Source organism: Nipponia nippon, unplaced genomic scaffold (assembly GCF_047370975.1).
Source record: "Nipponia nippon isolate SJK-2023a ecotype South Korea unplaced genomic scaffold, ASM4737097v1 scaffold_9, whole genome shotgun sequence".
Lineage (NCBI taxonomy): Eukaryota > Metazoa > Chordata > Aves > Pelecaniformes > Threskiornithidae > Nipponia > Nipponia nippon.
In genome coordinates this window covers 18,411,114-18,430,133 of record NW_028262413.1, presented here as the reverse complement: position 1 = coordinate 18,430,133, position 19,020 = coordinate 18,411,114, and the positions used below count along the sequence as shown (strand labels likewise).

At 41.7% G+C, this 19,020-nt stretch overlaps 2 protein-coding genes across 2 annotated transcripts in view; both read left to right on the top strand.

Annotated features, from left to right (window-relative positions):
• Positions 1 to 6,391, top strand: part of STIMATE (STIM activating enhancer) — a 37,392-nt gene extending 31,001 nt beyond the window's left edge. Inside the window, exons 6-8 of the mRNA XM_087744497.1 lie at positions 320 to 397; positions 1,266 to 1,415; positions 2,304 to 6,391. Coding sequence (XP_087600623.1) covers positions 320 to 397; positions 1,266 to 1,415; positions 2,304 to 2,420 — 345 coding nt within the window. The 3' untranslated portion in view covers positions 2,421 to 6,391. The remainder of the gene's footprint in view (positions 1 to 319; positions 398 to 1,265; positions 1,416 to 2,303) is intronic.
• Positions 6,392 to 10,039: 3,648 nt separating this feature from the next.
• On the top strand, positions 10,040 to 14,393 carry MUSTN1 (musculoskeletal, embryonic nuclear protein 1). The gene is made up of 3 exons (XM_009460605.2): positions 10,040 to 10,282; positions 13,137 to 13,257; positions 14,050 to 14,393. The coding sequence occupies exons 1-3, from the start codon at positions 10,274 to 10,276 to the stop codon at positions 14,154 to 14,156; spliced, it is 237 nt and encodes a 78-aa protein (XP_009458880.1). The 5' UTR covers positions 10,040 to 10,273; the 3' UTR covers positions 14,157 to 14,393.
• The last annotated feature ends 4,627 nt before the right edge of the window (positions 14,394 to 19,020 follow it).

Sequence of the window (19,020 nt, the reverse complement as noted above, 5' to 3'; positions counted from 1 at the left end):
TGGTCTGTTTAAAATTCCTGAAGATGGAACTTATGTTCCTGGGGAGCATGGAGCTCTAAAATGTTCAAGATTATTCTAACACAGCTCTTCAGACTTCTGTAAACAAAAATGACAGAGATAAGTTTCTTGCCAGCCCCACTTACTTATCTATGGTAATTTATAAGTTGCCCTAAGTACTTTCCTTTTCTACAAAGCTGTCCTTTTTTGGTTCATATGAATTATTTCTGTACTGTCAGCTAGTACATGAACAATTGCACTTACTAATCAAGTTATGTCCACATGTTGCCATGATCTGAACTTAATCCTTTTCTTTTCACAGGTAGCTTTATTGAATCCCATAGAGAACCCCCAGTTGGAGCTGGCTATCGTCATGCTGATAGTTCCCTTCTTTGTTAACGTTAGTACAACTTTCACGCTTCTGTGAGATATTTACTTGGATATCTTTCTGCCTGTGTTAATTAATTAACGTTAGTCCATAAAGCAAAGTGTACCTTGGTGCTTAAGTTAATTTTTAAAGAGGAAGGGTGTTGAAGAATGGATAAAATGTCTGGATAGGTAGATTTTACAAAGCTGAAATCCATATTGAGCTAAGTAGCTCAGGAGAGGTACAGAAATGCTTCATAGACCCGTTTGGGCTGATGACTTCAGTAGATTGAATGTAATACTGAAATACTGACAGGGAGATTACAAAATTGCAATGAAATTTGCTTTAGGAAACAGTTGGTCTAAGGATAGCTGTACTGTGAAGTATCCTGTGTCTGACCATAGCTAATAGCGGCTGGCCTGTGATGGAGCGGAAGAAAAGGGCAAGTGCACAATCATCCTTCCCAAAGTATACTCCTGAAGTAATCTGGGATTTAGGGACTAGAGCTAAAGATGATGGGCATCCTTGTATTTAATAACTACTGGTGATTTTTTTTTTTTCTTTTATTAATTTGTTCAAGCATGGATTTTATCCTTGTCTGTACTAAGATGTCTGCCTAAACCGTTCACATTTCTACATGAAGAATTAATATATGATCACTCTGAATAGCAGCTACTTTTCTTATTTTTTTTGTCTTCTACAAAGGAATAAAGTACCTATGTTCTAGAGCATTCGTGCAATGTGTAATAAGCTATGTGACTGTATGCCTATACAAGATTTTACCTGTTTGGCCAATTCAGAATTATTGTCAAGTTTTCCTAATTCTGTCCAAATACTGATCAAATGAATATATGCTACTCTGAGGAACACTGAACCATCACTTCCCCCTTTTCTTTAACAGGCATTAATGTTCTGGGTAGTAGATAATTTTCTTATGAAGAAAGGGAAGACAAAAGCTAAACTTGAAGAAAAGGAAGCAGGACAAGATTCAAGAAATGGAAGTAAAGTCCGATACAGGAGAGCAGCATCACATGAAGAGTCAGAGTCAGAGGTATGTAGAGTTAATTATTGCAATTAATGCAATATCAATCCAGTTCATCACTCATGCCATTGATTTAATTGTAACACCGTCAGCTTAGTTTTGATTTTCTTTGCATGTACCTCTAACAGTAGTTCCTAGCGTTTGCAGTTGAAAACCAGTTTCAAAAAAATGGCATTGTTGCACCACTCATGGTAGTTAATTTCCTTCCAGATGGGCAGGAAGACAGAATAATGTATTTAAATATCGCAGGTGAACTGTGTTACAAGTGCTTCTTAAAAAACCCACATGGAATACGAAACTAATAGACAATTCTAATTCAGAGAGGTTAATAGCTTAAAGTGGGAGGAAGCTGGTGGAGGCAAGTGGCCTGATTTTGGAGAAGTATTTACATCCTTGCCTTAGCATAATTTTATTCTAAATTATATTAAATGGGCAGTTTTCAGTTCACCTGAAGGGTGGATGGTATCTTTGAAGGTAAGTTGTTTTAGCTTTAGTTGATTAATGTAACTTTTCTGCATTACAGACAGTACTATTTATATGGGGGTTTATTTAATATTACCAGTGTGGATAGAGAGCTTATATATTCTCATCTTAACAGCAAGGCACCCCCCACTGTTCTGGAGGTGCTGGAATCAATTCTTTGGGTATACAGTCAGTGATTGTAGTGGAGATCAATACACGTGCATCCTTCTTCGAAATTTACTGGAGGTTCCAGATAGGATGTGTGACATCGTTTGATAGTACTGGCAGTAAATCCAAATTATGTTCTGTAAGCTCTTTCTTGAGCAAATAATAAGGTGCTTTGCAAGCATAAAAAAGTAAAAGGTTAGAAATAGAATGAAGAAAGAATGTGACTTTGATTCCATGTTACTCAGAAGCCGCAATTTTTTTTTTTAGATCCTTATTTCAGCAGATGATGAGATGGAGGAATCGGACGCTGAAGAGGACCTGCGTAGACTGACCAACTTAAAGCCCATTAAGAAGAAGAAGCATCGTTTTGGTCTGCCTGTATGACACGTTCCCTGACCTGTGTATTTGCAGGTTTCACGGCAAAAACTTCAGTCAGTGGGTTTTAATGTTGCAATTGCATCTCCCTGTCCGTACGAACTGACTAAAAAGCAAGGTCTGCCAACAGAATGCAAATGGTTGGAAGACTTCCAGTTCAGATGCACTACAGACACACTGACCAATTATGCAAGAATGTCTTTTCATCATGTGTGAAAAACACAGCGTTGTTAAGGACTAGTCGCTAAGGGGATTTGTATCTGGCATTTCAGAAGAAGATCATAGAAAATAGATACAGCAATCCTTCACTTATGGTTACTGATGATACAGTTTAAGATGTTCTCAAAAAGGCATCAGAATCAACTAAGTTAAAGGAGGGTGGTTTATTACTAAAACTGGCTTTTGCAGCATAATTCCTAGAGCAGAATAGTTCATGGTTACAAGCTGTAACTTAACGTTATTTTTTTAAGTACAAATGTTTACTTGCTACCGGGTACCTATGGAACTAATAGGTAGAACAAAGATTTTTTTCCAAGTCTCCTCAAATCTATTTGACTATTTTATATTTAAGTTATATTTTCATACAGTTGTATTTAAAGATTCTCTTTGTCAGAGAAAAAGGGTGCAGTTCCCTTTTTTTTGTGCAGAACAGGTCAAAAGAATTGTAGTGAAAATCTTATTTATCCTCGTGTCCTGGTTTAAGACAAAGGGATTGCAAAGGGAAAAGCTCTCTGTCACTGCTGAAGTCACCAAATATTACTAAAAATGCAGTCCTAAGTGTGCTTTTGACCACATAATTTGAAAATACCTTTTTTAGTAGGAGGTGGTGTTTGCATATTTGACAAATGTGCACTTTAGTGTATAACAAAAATCTGTTGTGATAGGTTGTTTGTGATATGAGTATCTATGGATGACTCTAATTATTCCTGTTTCTGCAAGTCTCTTGTGCATACCTCTCAAATGACCCAAAAGAGATGGAACATTTCTTATACTTTTCCTTATATAGGGCCTGCAGTACAGGACCATGATCTGATTGAAGCAGTTGTGCTACAATATTGCAAATAATTCTGTCCCTTGTTTTTTGTTGGAGAAGCAATCTTCTGTTTAATGTGCTTTAAAAAAAATGTTTCTTCTGTTTAATTTCCATGAATTCTGGTTATCCTTTAGTATTAAAAAAAAAAAAAAAAAGCCCCAAGAGGTATAATACAGTTGTTACTACAGAATTTTTGTGATTTTCATTTTCTTGTCTTCTGATAATTGACAACACGTGCTGATCTGAAACCTAGCAGACATGTTTTCAGTGACATCCTTTTGCTTTACATGTTTTCTAAATGATTGTTTCCGACAGCTTTCCTTGCTTAGTTAAACCTTGTGCAGGACAAGGCGACATGTCAAAGAGGTGACAGCAGACCTTAATTGCAAATCTGTTGTAGTATCTGAACATCAGAAATGTTCCAAGCCTTAAACCAAACAGTTTCATCAGAAAACTGCTCAGAACTTTTTAAGATTTTTTACATTTTTTATAGATTTACTAGGTCTTAATGTGATTTATTATCCAGACCACTTAAATGGGGTTCTTGGGCCTTAGTAAATACTGAACTGTGCGCTCCCGTACTTATTTTCACTATTCCAGCATTCCTTTTCACTGCTTGGCTGCTGAGGTGAACACAATGTTCTGAGACTTCAGGTACGCCTCGGTGTGTCCAGCCGGCTAGAAGGGACATTTTACCAAACCTAATGTTTGCGAGTTGAGTTGAGCCACTGACCTCTGTTACTGTGCACTGAAATGTAATAACTGCAATAAGTTTAGGTACTAGTGTTTCTTTTAGACAAAATCTAGAAACTAATGACAATGGAAGCTTAATTGAGTTATTCTGAAATGGGGGGTGGGGGGATGGGGAAATGTCCCTAATCAGTGTGGCCTCTGGTTTAGTTTTTTGGGGTTTTTTTCATTGATTGTGTGACTTGCATCTTCTCTTGACTATTTACCACTGAGCGGGTGCATATCTCCAAAAGCACAGTACTTCAAGGAATTCATTTTCATCAACAGAATAGTCTCATACAGACCACTTTTCCAAAGGGATTTAAGAGCTAGGACTGGTTCTTGTCGCAAATGTCAGCATTTATTTTTTTAGCGTAGGATTTGTTCTATTTCAGATAATGAAATAAAGCTATTCAACATGTGCTACATACCACTGCACAGCCATCACTATCCTCGTCAACCATCAGAGATAACTGAGCAGCGCACACAAATTTAACTGTATGAGCTTTCATTTTATCTTCCTTTTCCCTCCTTTTCTCCAGTTACTTAAATTATCAAAATTATTTCTAATTCTAGTCTCATGTTTAGTCTGTGAAGTGTCAGTATAAAATTATGGCCTTAATCATGTAAAACATTCATTTTGAGCAGACCTCAAACTTACTGACCAAGTACAACACAGTATAAAGCACTACGGAGCCGTTTCTTGAAGATGGTTATAGCAAAGGTACATGAAAGCCTAATTTTTCCTGTCTTAAGTGCTTAAATGTCCCTTGGTTTGAGATTTTGATATGCCTAGCAAGATGATGTAGTAAAGCACTATGAGCCAAAGAGACAGAAGTATTTTAAATACTACAGTAGTAACAGGAAGAGCATATCTTGAGAGTGGAAAAAACAGCTCTAACTTTCTCTACTAAGATAAAAATTTTATTTGCAACCTTAGCCAAATAACAAAATTATTTTCTATTCATTCTTTGTTATCATGTGAAAGAGATGGAAAATGTAAAATTGGCAGTTTTCCTCTTTGTAAGATAAAAATTTGAGTTTTTGCAGTAGGTACAAGTAGAAGTGCTTTTGCCTGAAGAGCTCGTATGTGTGAGAAGGAGGTACGTGCCTAGTGCTTCACTATGTCTTACTGTTTGTTGAAATGTATTGGCAGTACAGTCTGAAAGCAATTTTTCATAGAGTTGATCCAGTAATAATATTACAACATGACGACGTTTGCATTATCCTCAAATTAACACTCTAAATTTATGTCTGGTAAATGTACTTCAGGACAACTCATAGCAAAAGTTTAATTCAGGCTGTGCTTAAAAAAATGTGATTCTGTTTAATGAAAATAAGCTATGTAGTATACGCCAAAGTAAGAGAAAGGGATTGTAACTGACAGAAGAGAGACAGAAGTATTGGTGGAGATCGAATTTACCACAAATGGTCAACCTAAATGTATTAACTGTTTCTAGTATCTGACCTGTGACACATCTGCATAAATTTAAAACACTGGTGTTGTCTAATATGTGGTTTTCAAGTTCTGGCTTTAATATGTTCAGGTCCCCTTGTCTTACTTTAAGTAGGTAAACGCTGTATGTTAATGTTGCTAACTAAAAAGTTCTATAGCTTTTCTTCAGGGAAAACTCAGAAATTGAGTTGCAAATTAGAGCAATGCAAAGTGATCCCCTCCAGCAGGTGTCTGCTCCGATTCCAGCTGTGCCTGGGGAGGGAGGCGTGGGCTCTCGCGCTCTGCTGAGAGCTGAGCATCACAAGGAATTTCTGCCACTGTGCTTAACTAACCCATGTTTGCAACTTTGCTGTGCTTTTTACAGGAGAAACCAGTAATGAAAGCGAATAAATTCAGCCACATCAAGTCAGAGTAGATCTACAGCATAGGCGTGCAAACTTTTTTAGGTAAAGTTTCCAGTCCAGTTACTGAAAATGACTACTATGGTTTTACAAAGTAAAACTGCGGTATCTTTAAAAAAGGGACTCTTTTGTAGGTGTGTTTGTCTTGTGTGGGTATCCGTCTCAAACTGAATGTTGGGTTTGTTTGTAAGCAAATTCAGAGTATAGCCTATGTGAGCAAAACCAACAGCTGTATTCTGCTGCCCTCTGTTTGGACCATATTGTTTAATCAGTGGTGTTAAACCTTAAACTTTTAAGGGTATCTGATGTAATTACATTGTATAATCGTTTACAATAAAGTTTGACTTATTACAGATTTGTACACTTGTTTTATACTTGTTCTGTTTAAAAGAGTGTGTGTTTCAGTGTTTAGAATGTGCTGTTGTGGGAAGCAGGGTTTGCTACTGGAGTTTAAATTCAGAACTGCAGATCTAATTTTCTGCACTCTCATGTTGGTATCAATTTCAATATATTCATTTACCTTAATAGCAAGGCCCGTTTCAGTTGGAGGGCCCACTATTAAGTAGCAAATTCTGGTTACGGCTGTAAGAATCCTTGCAAGCTCCTCTTGGATCTGTTCCCTGAGGAGGGTTTTTGCCCTCTGCACGTGCACACATGGAGAATAACCATCTCTGTTTTCATATTGAAAATAAAACCTTCGATGCGCAACCTGAGAACTCCTGAGATTGCAGAACATTGACCTGAGGCCCTCTGGAGTGTAGGATGTTGTTAAAACGCTTTAATCACACGGCTGATTATCACAGCCTGCTTTTGGCTTTTCAAGCAAAGCCAGACCTTTTGGTCATTCGCAACGTGAATGTGTAAACTTAAAAATTTCTGAATTTACCTCAAACGTCCTGCCCCTTGGCAGACGCATGGCCTAATTCAATAACTTGTTAACCTGTTTTATCTTCTGTTCCCCTTCTGATTTGTTTGCAGCAGGTAGTAGAAATGCAAGCTGAGGGGAGATGTCTGAGGATCCTGTTGAGAAGTTTGCTCGTGCAGTGCCTTGTGCCACAGAACTCATATATACCTCCTCAGAGACAGAAAAGGGCCATGTGGGAATGTCAGGTTCTAGGACCAAGTAGCCTCTCTGTCCCTGTCTCCAGAGGCCAATATGCTGGAAATGACCAATGGCTTCTTTGCTTACTTTAATCTCTGCTACTTACCAAAGCCATGCAAAAGGGGAAGGGGGAAGCAGTGCTGATTCTTTACTGTCTGACGAAGACATCGCTCGTACGTGCTATCTAGGTAGCGCAGAGCTCTCTCTCAAGCTCCAGGGAAGCAGCAGCTTTGATTACCAAGGCGTCTGCAGCAAGTGCTTGGGCTTCCCTTATTATACCCAACAAAATGGGTGTAGCCTACCTTGGGGTTTTTTTCTGTTTTGTTGAGCAGAAGGATGCTGTCTTAATTCTCCAGGTTCTCTGGAGGTATGGCAAGGTATCTGCCATCAGTTTTCCAGAGTGCTGGAGGAAGGAGGAGAACCATGTAGGACAAGAGGTGGCTCACTGTGAAGCTGTAACATGACCATGTGCAGGTGATCAATTTTTTTTTTCATTGGCTGGACATGGTTGTTCCCTTTATGTCAGAATAGAGCAGAAATCCTGTTCTTAGTGAGCTGCTGTTGCTATCGCCCCTTTCTATCTTGGTGGCAGCAGTTTAGAGTGTTCTGCTGGGCTGGACCTGGGCGGTGTCGATCCACTACTATCTCTGTAACTCCTCTATAATGTTTGCCCATTACTTTTGTAACTTCCCACCTACTACACACAAGCAGCCCTGTACCCACTGCATCCTTACAGGGAATTCAGAGAACAATCTTCAACCTGTCAAGCCTGTCAGTCCTCTGAGGGATGTTAGCAGTGTCCTGGAGAAGTCAAATCTTCTGTACGAAAGATCTGTGTCTCCTGGAGATCACAGTGGCCAGACGTGTGTACATTTGCTATATTCTCCATGGTCATCACCACATTGCAGCTGCAACCGTTCCTGAGCAAAGGAGTTTTCCACACTTCATGTTGCAGTGGAAGATGAAAGAGGGATAACTTGTGTTTTTAATAGCCACTATTGAATAAATGAGCATATTTTGTTTCATTGTCATTCATGTCCCATTTAACAGATCTCAGGACCTCAACCAGGTGAACAGGAACATTTCTACTCTGAAATGTAAGTAAGTGTGGATTTAGGTTGGTTTTTTGTAAAGAAAAATTAGTCCATGATCTGTAAGAGGAAATGGTTGTGCTTCTTGTTCAGCCTTGGTTTAGGAAATGTATAGTCAAAGACAACAGAATTGTCCAGGCTATGGGAGATGTCTTAGAAACTTCAGGATATGCTGCCTACCTTGGAAGCACCTCATCTCCTACCTCAAATGGCATGCAAGCTGAAGGTGTTTTGATTTTCTTTGTATAATGATTTTGTTTATATAAATTTAATTGCCATGAAAGTATAACTGTTGCTTTTGAGTGAGGAATATGTAGTACCAAATAAATGAAGCAATTTTGAAAGCTGAAGGGCAAAAATAGTTCAGTGTCTTGAATTCTAAATATTTGCTTTAAACACACAATGTTATTTTCACGTTGTAATAGATAGTGTCAGAAGGGTGATGCTTATAGAGCTGTATAGAAACATCTTAGTAGAGAAGGAGAGGTGTTGCTTTCTACAATAGAAAAAAATAGCTGTTTTTCCTAAAGCTGATGGTTGGTTTTTTTTTCTTCTGCTTTGTTAACCTACTAAAAGGCACTGCTGTTCTGCAGAAACATTTCCTTTAGTTTACTAAGCTATGAGTTTCAAATAGAAATTCAACATAAGGAATGGCTAAGTATGTAACATCCAAATTGGTTCTTAACTTGCAAATAATTCCCCCAATAGCCACGTAAAGGAAAGCATCTTCTCGGGCCTGGAAAGAGTTCAACTCCAAGGCAAAATGGGCACCCAGAGGCCTGGGGATTGTTCACAACCAACAAATCCTGTAGTCCTGATCGTATGAAGCTAGTGCTGTGGTATTGATGTAACGTTTCCATAATGAAAAATATCAATTTTATTTTACCTCCCATGCTTCTCTCTGTAGCCTAAACAAAACAGGTGGAGCTTGAGAAAAGGCCAGGACAGATTTCTGTCACTACAACAGTCGATCTTTCTAGTAAAAGATGTTTGGAGGTCTGCCACATCTGCCTTTCTCATATTAACATACCTGGCTGGAGTCTTGGTTCTTTGTAGGTGTTGAGTGCAGTCACAGAAGCTGATTTTTTTGCATGATGCAAAGAATTAATGTTAAAAAAAAAAAAATTAAAGTAGAAGGGAAACAACCCCCCACCTCCTCTCCTGGTAATAAAAATTAGAATGCATGCTTCAAGTTTATTTTTTTTTCTGTTTAATTAAGTAATTGTTTAGAGAACAAATCTTAAAAGTTCTGGAGAAGGTTTTACTACTGTCAGCAGGTACAGTGGGGAACACTGAATTTATTCATGTCTGAGTAGCCTGTTATCTGTATAAGAATAGCTGAAATGATTAAACTTAACTAATACCGCTGTAAGTAGAAAGTCATTTTACTCTCTCAGTTGTGTAGGAGCCAGCATCACAGAAAGCTCAGCAACAGAACCGTAAGGGTAAAACCGTATTCTATTTTATTAACTCTCCCAAACACACGAAATACTCTTCTGTTAAAGATCCCTGTGCAAAAGCAATTCAGGGCACAATGTTTTTCTTCGGATGTTAGGTTTATATACTCTTTAGGGAATGCATATTTTGTTACACTGGGGAAGACAGACACACGCTGCCTTTTTTTCCTCATCAAGAGAATTCAGAGTGAATTTTGTGTTTGTAACAAAGTTTTGCCTTTTAAAGCTATAAATAGAGCCCCAGTGGGCTCCCCGGGAAGTCGTTTTGCAGTGGATCGGGCTTCCCCGCGGTCCCGCCGCCCCAGCTGTCTGCTCTCGTCAGTCCCCGGCTCCATCCGTCCCCAGGCACAGGGCGCAGTAAATACTGCAAACCCTAGTCATCGCTAAGAATAAACCTTTCGACAACAACAGCCTCTGTCAACCTGAATCACCCTGGGTTCTGGTTTGGGAAAATGACCCAGCTAATGACTTCATGTTAGATGCTCTATATAAGTCGAGGAAAAAAACAGGCGTTCGCAGACCGCACAGGCTGGATTTAATCAAAGCCGGGAAACGACCTCGGAAGGGATTACGGTCGAGTGAGCACCGCAGTTATGTCACAGGTACGGGGAGACCTGGATGAGGCTGGCGCTCCTTAGAGCAGGGTGCCCGACAAATGTGTTACTGTTTTAGACGGTTTGCTTGGAATAGCTTATTAGCAAGTTACTCTCGTTAACCAGTGAATTCGGCTTCTCTGCTCTATGTGACTTGTTTGATTATGTTTAAGTATTTAAATGCTCTGTTTATATATTTTTAACAAGTAAGTTAGGAGGGGTTATTTGATGAAGGAAAGCAGCTGCCCTCTACATGGTTAATTTAGTTTGAAAATGTTCTGTTTTACCATAAATATTTTTATTTCTGTAGGAAGGGAAAAACCATTTCCACTGCTCTGGTTTGGGATGTTTCACAGAAGGAGTGATTTCTGCTTTTCCAACATGCTTTCTCAGACAATGATTTGAAGTTTTGGCAGTAGTTTTGAAAGGATGTGGCTGTACTCAAGTGTGCTGCTGTGCAAAGCTTAATGTATTAACATGCAGGAAAAGAGAGAGCGTGACTGAAAATTATAACTGTTAGGATACAATATTTGAGACTGAAATTTTGTATTACACACTTTTATGTTCATTTTGTAACTAACGGTTGTCTTTACTGTGTTCCCCAATAATCAGTGTTTCAAAGTGATCTTAAATTAGCTCAGAAATTTTGAGGTTTTCACGTAAGTGTTATGTTTTCAACACAAGCTATGTGTGCCTGGCAGAGTTCTCCCCAGTGTGAGAGTTTTTTCCCTGGTGGGTGGGATGGACAGTAAGAACACGGGGAGGGTAGAAGAGCACAATCCTCAAATGACATAGAATAACTCAGTTCAGCTTATTTTCTTTATTCCAAAGAAAAAGAGACTTAAAAAACCAGTCATATGTCTTGTAAACCAACACTTTTTGACTTGTGACAGGAGGAGATAAAGCGCAGGCTGCACTGCTGTGCCAGCTGGGAACGGCTCCTGGCAAGCCCTGCTTACAAACGTGCTTGCGTTGGGAGCAATTAACAGTGTGTGGCCGCAGCGCTGGCAGCTACTGGTGCTGGCGGGTCCAGGACTCACCTCTGTGGCTCATAGTAACCTCTCTGTGCAGTATTTTTCCTTTTTAGCTGGGGGCCAGCTAATCCACAGCAGCTGTCCCACTGGAAAATCCACCTGTAATCAAGCATGAGAAGTTTTATTTTAAAATAACTGGGTGAAATTCAACCGTTCTGCTCAGCCTGGCTGTGTCTCGGTGCATCTCAAGTGCCTCCTTTCCTTACTCCATCCCCAAGAAGTCCCTTGTCCCGGTGGAAAGAAGCCCTTGCAGTTATCGTCTCTTGCCAATAATGGGTGAAGGACCTTAGCAGGTTTCATATTCCTGTCAACAAAACAAGGGTTTTTTTCCCTTTCTGTGTTGGAGCCAACACAGGTTGTATTGGTTGCATGTGGACCATGCCATGGGCATGGGGGACTGTTCCCACCACATGCCAATTTTCATTACAGATGGGCAAATGAAGCCCTGGCTGTAGGGATGTTTGGTTAACCAGCTAACCGAACAAAAGCTGTTGTGAATTTTGAAGGGTTTGCTACCACCCTTTCCCTTTGCTTGCTTTGGCTACTTGTAGAGTGTTTTCCCCAGAGGTCTTGCAAATGTTTTGTTTCCCACAACACATGCGAATGAGATTGACAGCGAGCTATTCTGAGCGTTCCCGGGAATTTACAGCCAGCAGGAAACATGCCGAAGGCTCCAGTGCAGCCAGCCCGCCCCTGCCCGGAGCCAGGCCTGCACGCGCTGTCTCTGCAAGCTCCCTGGGACTCGCTGCTCCAGCCATTCGCGGGCCTCGAGGGATTTGTTTCCCTCCACAACTGTTTTTAGCTTTACAAGCAGTGGCCTAGAAACGTACAAGTGGGCTCCACCGCTGCCAAAATCCAAATATCAGAAGCCCTACATATTGTAGTGACAGTCAGAGAAGTTTCTCATTGCTGGTTCAGTGTGCAAATCTGTTGGCCTATGTGGGTCTTTTATTCTTTTTAATCGCATCTCCTGTGCCCCTGCGCCCTGCCGCGAGGTCTGCTTGGTGGGACCTTGGCAATCGGTCCTTGAAATAGTAAACTGAAGAGGGAATGTTAATTGTGCCGGCTGCTGCTGGTTGACATTGTGACTGACTTTGAAGTGCTGATTTAAAGCTGGGGTAGGCTGATATGATCCCATGTTACCCTGGTTGTCTTCTAGCAGGATAAACTGTAAACAGATTAGTACTTGGACGTTCCAGTGCACCACCTGATGATGCATCTGTTTCTACGTTAGCTTTCCTTCTCCTTCTTTGGGTTCTGAGTCCGGGGTTTCAGGTGTGTTCAGTACACACTTGTAGACAACCCTGTTGAGTGCTCAGATACTTTTGTTCCCTACATTTAAGATCAATAACTATGGGTCAAGTGTTAAGTTTATTCCAACTAAGTCAAGCCAGATTTCAGAATCTCTCTGACCAATTTCCTAAAGAAGTAGTGCATAGACTGAGGCACAAGCACAATTTAGTAATTAAGTTTTTTTCCTTCCCAAACATTGGACAGATTCTTAAATTAGCAGACTGTACTTGCAAAAAGGGTCAGGCAAGGCTGTACGGAGAAAATTTAAAAGTAAATAAATAATAATAAATATAAACAATCCAATGTCTCTTTCAAAGGCTGTACAATCAGAAGACAATTTCAGAACAGTAATAGTAGCAACAGATTTTGAGCAGTGAAATCATGGTTGTGCAAAGATCTGGAGTAGCTGAGTGTGCGGTCTCAGAATTGAAATAGGTGGAATATTGTATTAGCAACCTCAGTGTGTTAAGGCAGCTTTGTTCCCTATGCTTCTAAACACAAAATACTGATGCATGGGCAATACATCTGTTTCTTAGCCAGCCCCTGTGAAAAAGAAGCGTCCTCCAGTGAAGGAAGAAGACCTCAAAGGAGCCAGAGGAAACCTTTCCAAAAACCAGGAAATTAAATCCAAAACCTACCAAGTGATGAAGCAGTGTGGTAAGTCTCCTTGATGGAAACAACTAAGCAGTCTTCCAAAGTAAAACATTGATTTAATCGCCTTTTTCAAGTGAAAGGGTGCGCCTCTGAAACAGCAGCCAGCAGTATGCTCACCGACCCTGGCCTGGCTGTGCAGGGACTTTGCATCCGTCATGATGGCACCTAGAGGTGCCAACAGGGCTCTGCTTGGAGTGATCGTTCTCCATGCCTGGACAAAGCAGGAGGGAGAGCCCTGACTTTGCCTTCTGAATCAGGGTTCAAACCAAGCCCTGGGCCCACAGCCAATCTCAATGACTGCCCAAGTTGAAGATTGGAGGCCTGGTCATAGATTAGGGGACTTCTGGCCTCTTGGTTGGATGAATCTGATGTGTTCGAGATGAAGTAGAAATTGTGGGGGATAAAGGGCAGAAGGTGAGAGAGGAGAGAGTGGCTGCTTGCACTGAACATCCCTGGTGCTCTGGTTTTGTGTTGCTTTTCCACCACCAGTGGGAGGGTATAAGGAAAAATGATAAATTTTAACCCCTTTTCAGCATAATAGCCTGGACTTCAGTAGTTTCCAAGTTTCTAAAGCACCTGCAGGGATTTGGGGCCAGTCAATGGCAGTGACCACCTACAGGTGCTGTCAGTTGCCCCGTGCTTAGGATGGGAATGCTGTGCTTTAAGGTTTGGGAAGTTGATGGATGGATGAAATATTTATCAAATGCGTATATATGTATTTCAGCAGCACTAGTTTTACTCCCCGAATTTGGTGTGCTACTTCACTGATTACTTCTCCTGGTTTTCTTTTCTAAGAACAAATGGGCTCTGCAGCACCCTCCATATTCAGCCGGGATCGGACAGGGGCTGAAACAGTCTTCGAGAAACCGAAAGAAGAGCCAGCAAAGAGCGTCTTTGGCTGACAGCGGAGCTGGATGTGTCTCACCCAGACGATTGTTGTAACATTTTCCCAAATTTCTGCCCCTTTTACTAAAGTCACTGTAGATCTAAGTAGCTAATTTCTACTGTAAGGCACTAAATAGGGAATAGACTCACGTCAAAGGGTACAACTTCCATGTTAATTTTTATTATGTGCTTTCTTTCTATGTGTTGAATGGTGTTTGCTATAATGGTTTAATAAAAAAAGGTTGTTGGACACAGCTTGGCACACTGTGGTGATTAATTTCAGTTTAGGCTTAGATTAATTCTGTGGCCACTTCAGCGTTACAAGCTATGACCTAGTCTGTCAAACGCAAAGAATAAACATCCAGATGACACAGTTCTAGTGTCCGTGCAATTTCTTCACGTTGTGCCCTCGCCAAGCGTGAGCTGAGGAGGAGCTGGTCGAAGGGATGTCACAGAAACCTGGAGACTTCACCCAAATCTGTGCTGGCTGCAGGGGTGCCCTGGCGAGGCCCCTCAGGGCTGGGCTGTGCCACAGGGCGGTGGCCCCCCCTCAGGGCTCTCCCCGCACGGCCTTCCCCTCATATCTCCCCCGTCAGGGCTCCCTCACAGCCCCCAGGGCAGCAGCACCGTGGTTTCCCCACAGGCGGCTCTGCTGGGAGGCAAGATGCCAGGCTGTCAGTGTGCCCCAGCGCCAAGGGAGGGCTTTCAGCCCATTCCCCAGTGGCCTTTTCCTCACATCCTCGAGGTTCTTTTGGATCACGTGAGAAGTGGGTGACAGACTGGCAGTACAGGCGCCATGTCCCTCCCGACTGAAGAGCCGAATGACCCGCTGAGTCTCTCTGTACAACAGCAAACCCACTACGAGTGGAAGCTGGTTTTCTGCAACATCTTGATTTGCTGCATTAAACATGAAACGTGTTTTCCCCCAAGGTTAAAAATTGGAGTACGCCCCCTCAGCTGGATCTTTGTGCTCACAGATTATCCTCTGCTTTGTTGGCAGCTGCCGCGCTTCGCTCACACGCCGAGTCCCTGGCAGCACGTCCAGGGACAGTGAGGTAGGTGCCACCTTTATTTAAAGAATTACTTTAATTTTGCATAGTCTAGACCTGATTGAGGTAAAAGTGATATCGAAGGTCTCTGTGCACCGTGAAGAATATCACCTTTGCCTTTTGCATCCCAAACACTTGATGGATAAAATGTGCTGATGTCCACAAAGCTCCCAGACAGGCTGAGGAGTGGGATGTGCATAAGGCAGCAACAAATCCTCTGGGTTTAAGGGGGAGGTTTCCTTAAAAAATTAAAGATATTACTGATGCGTTGCCCTGCCCCATTTTTTTTACTTTCAAAGATTATTATTTGCAGCCAAGACCCTGCCTCCTCTCTCTGCTGGACACTATTTCTCCGTGAGGCCTGGGCTCCTCACAGGTAACTCAGCACAGCCTTTTCCTCTGAGAAAGACCCCTTCCAGAGCTTTGAAGGTAAAAACAAAACAAAACACAGTGGAAAAAAGTTCCCACCCTGATAACACTGGAGTTGTCCCTGCGTCAGGTTTAACCCTCCCTAATCTGTGATGAGAAGTTGGCAGGAGGTTGTTTAATAGAAAAATGAGAGAGGGACAAGTGGGGCAAAATGTTTTTGTAACTTTCTTTTGTATGATACAAGTGACTGAATATTGCAAATTTGCTAGCCTGGGTAGCAGGAGCAGGGGGTGCTGTATTTCAGACCTGGCTTTGGGTATGTTGGTGCTGATTTAGCAAAGCACAGAAACCTCTGTGCCCCACGGACTTGCAGCGCGGATGCGGCAGGGAAGCAAAGTAAGTTATCTACCAGAAACTTGGGATTTTGCTGACAGCTCTATTTCCACGATGTCCTCAGGTTCAACTATTTGTCATGCTTCCCAGTGTGACAGTAAGTACTCAGGACCAGGGATCTTTTTTTCCTTTTCTGTCTTTTAAGATGGACCTCATCTGAGAAATACGCATTGGAGGTAAAAGTGTATTCTTGGGACAAAGTCGCTCCCCATTTGTGACAGCAAGGTCTGTGCTCTCCTGTATGAATTGCAGGAATCCTCCCCTGTCCCCAGCCTTGCTGCTGTGCTGGAAAAGTTACTGGCTGCTGCTGCAGGACAGGAGATACTTGTGAGAGGTGATACTAGGTGAGAGGAACAAATATAAAGCTGCCTGGAGAATTTTTTGTCATCTCTTTCTTCATCCTTGTGAATCTAATGTCCAGTCATGGAAAACGCATTTTCTTCCTTTTTTTCCCTCATTTTCATAAAGAAATATAGTGACAGAGAACTGTCTGAGCAAAGCCCCAGGGCCTGAGTTTTTAAGTCATTTTTCTCTCAAAAGTATCTCTTCTTGTCGTGGTGGATTTAGATCCTTCCACCAAGGTGCTCTGAAGTAATTTCGCAGCGTGTTCATTCCTCAGAGTAAGAAGCACTGGGTGCTGCAGGATTGGTGCCCAGTGCGCCAGCAGCAATGGGTACTGGACACCAGCAGGGATGGCTGTTGTTGGCAGCTTGTACAGAAACAGGGCAAGGTGCTCGAGTCTGGGCACAAGGCTGAGCATGAGATTTTCCTGTAGCTGCTTCAGCAAGCCACAAAGGGATGCAGGAGGGATTGCACAGCTTCCCCGGGTGCTGGCTGGCTCCGTGCGCCCAGGAGCGGGGCAGAGAGCCATCCACGCAGCCTCAATCTGTGCAGTTAAAGCAGCTCTTTAAGGTCCATGTGATTTTACATGTGGGTATTAGATAACCGATGACAGATCCACTTAATTAAAGCTAAAGCTTTGGCTCTTGGGGATCTTAGGCCACTAAGTGTATAATTGTGTGCATTTTAAGGGATTAAAGCATTACACAAGTTGTAGAAGTTAATCAAATGTATAGCAGCTGCAATTTTTCTCTGTTAAAATATATATATATTTACATGTCCTGCTGTAAACAATACAGTAGTCTAAACAGTCTGCCTGGAAGAAGTGAAGTTTATTTTTTAAAAAGTTATTTAAAGCACAAGCCTTGTAAGACCAGGCTGTGCTCAACAGACTCTTTATGGTGAACTTGTATATGTTTGTTGAAGTAATAAATTATTGAGCCCTGCATTAGCGTCTCCTTGCAAATCCAAGGCCACTGGAAGCATGCTCTCCTCCTGGACGCTTTGTCTGTAAAATAGCCATGAAGCAAACACAGATGCATGTATTTCCACAGGTTCTTTGTGTTAATTTAAGACAATGACATCACCTACCATGGAGTTATAAGGGGAAAAAAAAAATCTGTCAGAAAGCAATATGCAAAAGTGGTTTGGTGTGGACAGACTGCAGGTCTGGTTGAGAAAGGGCTCTCTGCTATCCTGGAGCTGCCAGCCAGGGCGGATGGGCAGGGAAATCATGGTGGGAGGGCAGCATTCAGCCTCCATCTGCTCAGGGCTGAGGGGAGAGGGGGTCTTTCTGGATTGCATCTCTCCACAACGCCAGCTGGTTGCACATTAATGTACCTGTATATACATGTGTGTGTATAAATATATATAGGAACCAGGGGCTGACACAGCAGTTACACGTCTAAGACATCCTCTGAACTACAGGCCTGGGGATGTTATTTTTCCTGTCCTGCTGATATTTTCAAGATTTTAAACATATTTTTTTTTTCTTGCACTGGAAATGAATGAACAAATGAAGCCCTCTGAAAGCTTTCCAATAAAGCAAGCAAGCCCTGGACATGTGGCGTAGGAATGGCTTGTGACAGTTTGCTTCCTGACCCCCATTTCTCACCTTGATTTCCCCAGTTGTAGAGCTGAGGAGATGAACATTTGAAATGAGTTCTGCCCAAGGTCTGTTTACCCCACTGCCTAAAAAAAACAATTATTTCCCCACAATGTGTTTAAAATGCTTTGTAGAAGAGGCAGAAGTTACAACTGCTCGAATAGAGCAATATCTTCTAAATAGTCATGCGATCTGTCTTGTGTCAGGAGACTACCTAAACACCACATGAGTGAGCATGTATTTTAGGAATTATGTTAGTATAACACTGTCCATAATTATTTGTGTATAAATTGGACTTTTCAGAGAATTTCTTTTTCCAGGGCTACAAGCCAACCCTTGACCAACAAAAACTTCGCCGGAACTGCTCAAAGTTCCTGTTGGATGAAGATTTTATTATAAAATAGGAGGTGAAAAGAGTCGTCCCACTCAGTTGCCACATAAATTTGGGTGCAGAGCTCTCCCAGCACTAACCTTTTGGGCAAACAGCCCCGCTGAGCACGCGGGTTAAAGGCAGCTTTGCAGAATCCCTGTCTGGATACGTCACAGCTCTGTTACGGCTGCACAAGGCCAGATGTGCTCCCATGCGCGACTGTTGTGCTCATTTTTGGGTGGTTTGTGTCTTCTTTGTACGCTTGCATATGCGTACATACAGGCACTGACTTAGCACCTCTCTCCCTAGGAAGTCCAGGCAAGGTCTGATTACTTTGTTTTTACTGTTTAGCTAAAGACTAGCCACAACTGACTTTGCTATTTGACAAACAAGCCCAACCCCTCATGGGCTGGTTGGGCAGGGAGGCACAAGGTTTGAAGAAGTCACCAGCTGTAAAATCTTATATAAAAGTTGCATGTCTTGGCAATCTCCAGATCTCTGAAGTGCTTGAGATAATGTTAAGGATGTGCCCTTTCAAATTATTACTGTTGGATATGGTGGAGATTCATGCATCCAAAAATGCAGCTTGTTGCACAGACCAGTTCATCTGCCTGTGGGATTTTACGTGCCACAGTGAGATCTAAGTTTAAAAAGAAAACATAAGGATTTCTTAACTCTGTGTTATGAAACATTAAAATTCTAATGTTTAACAGCAAAGACCTGATGGAAAAACAAACATTAACCAAGTCCAAGTT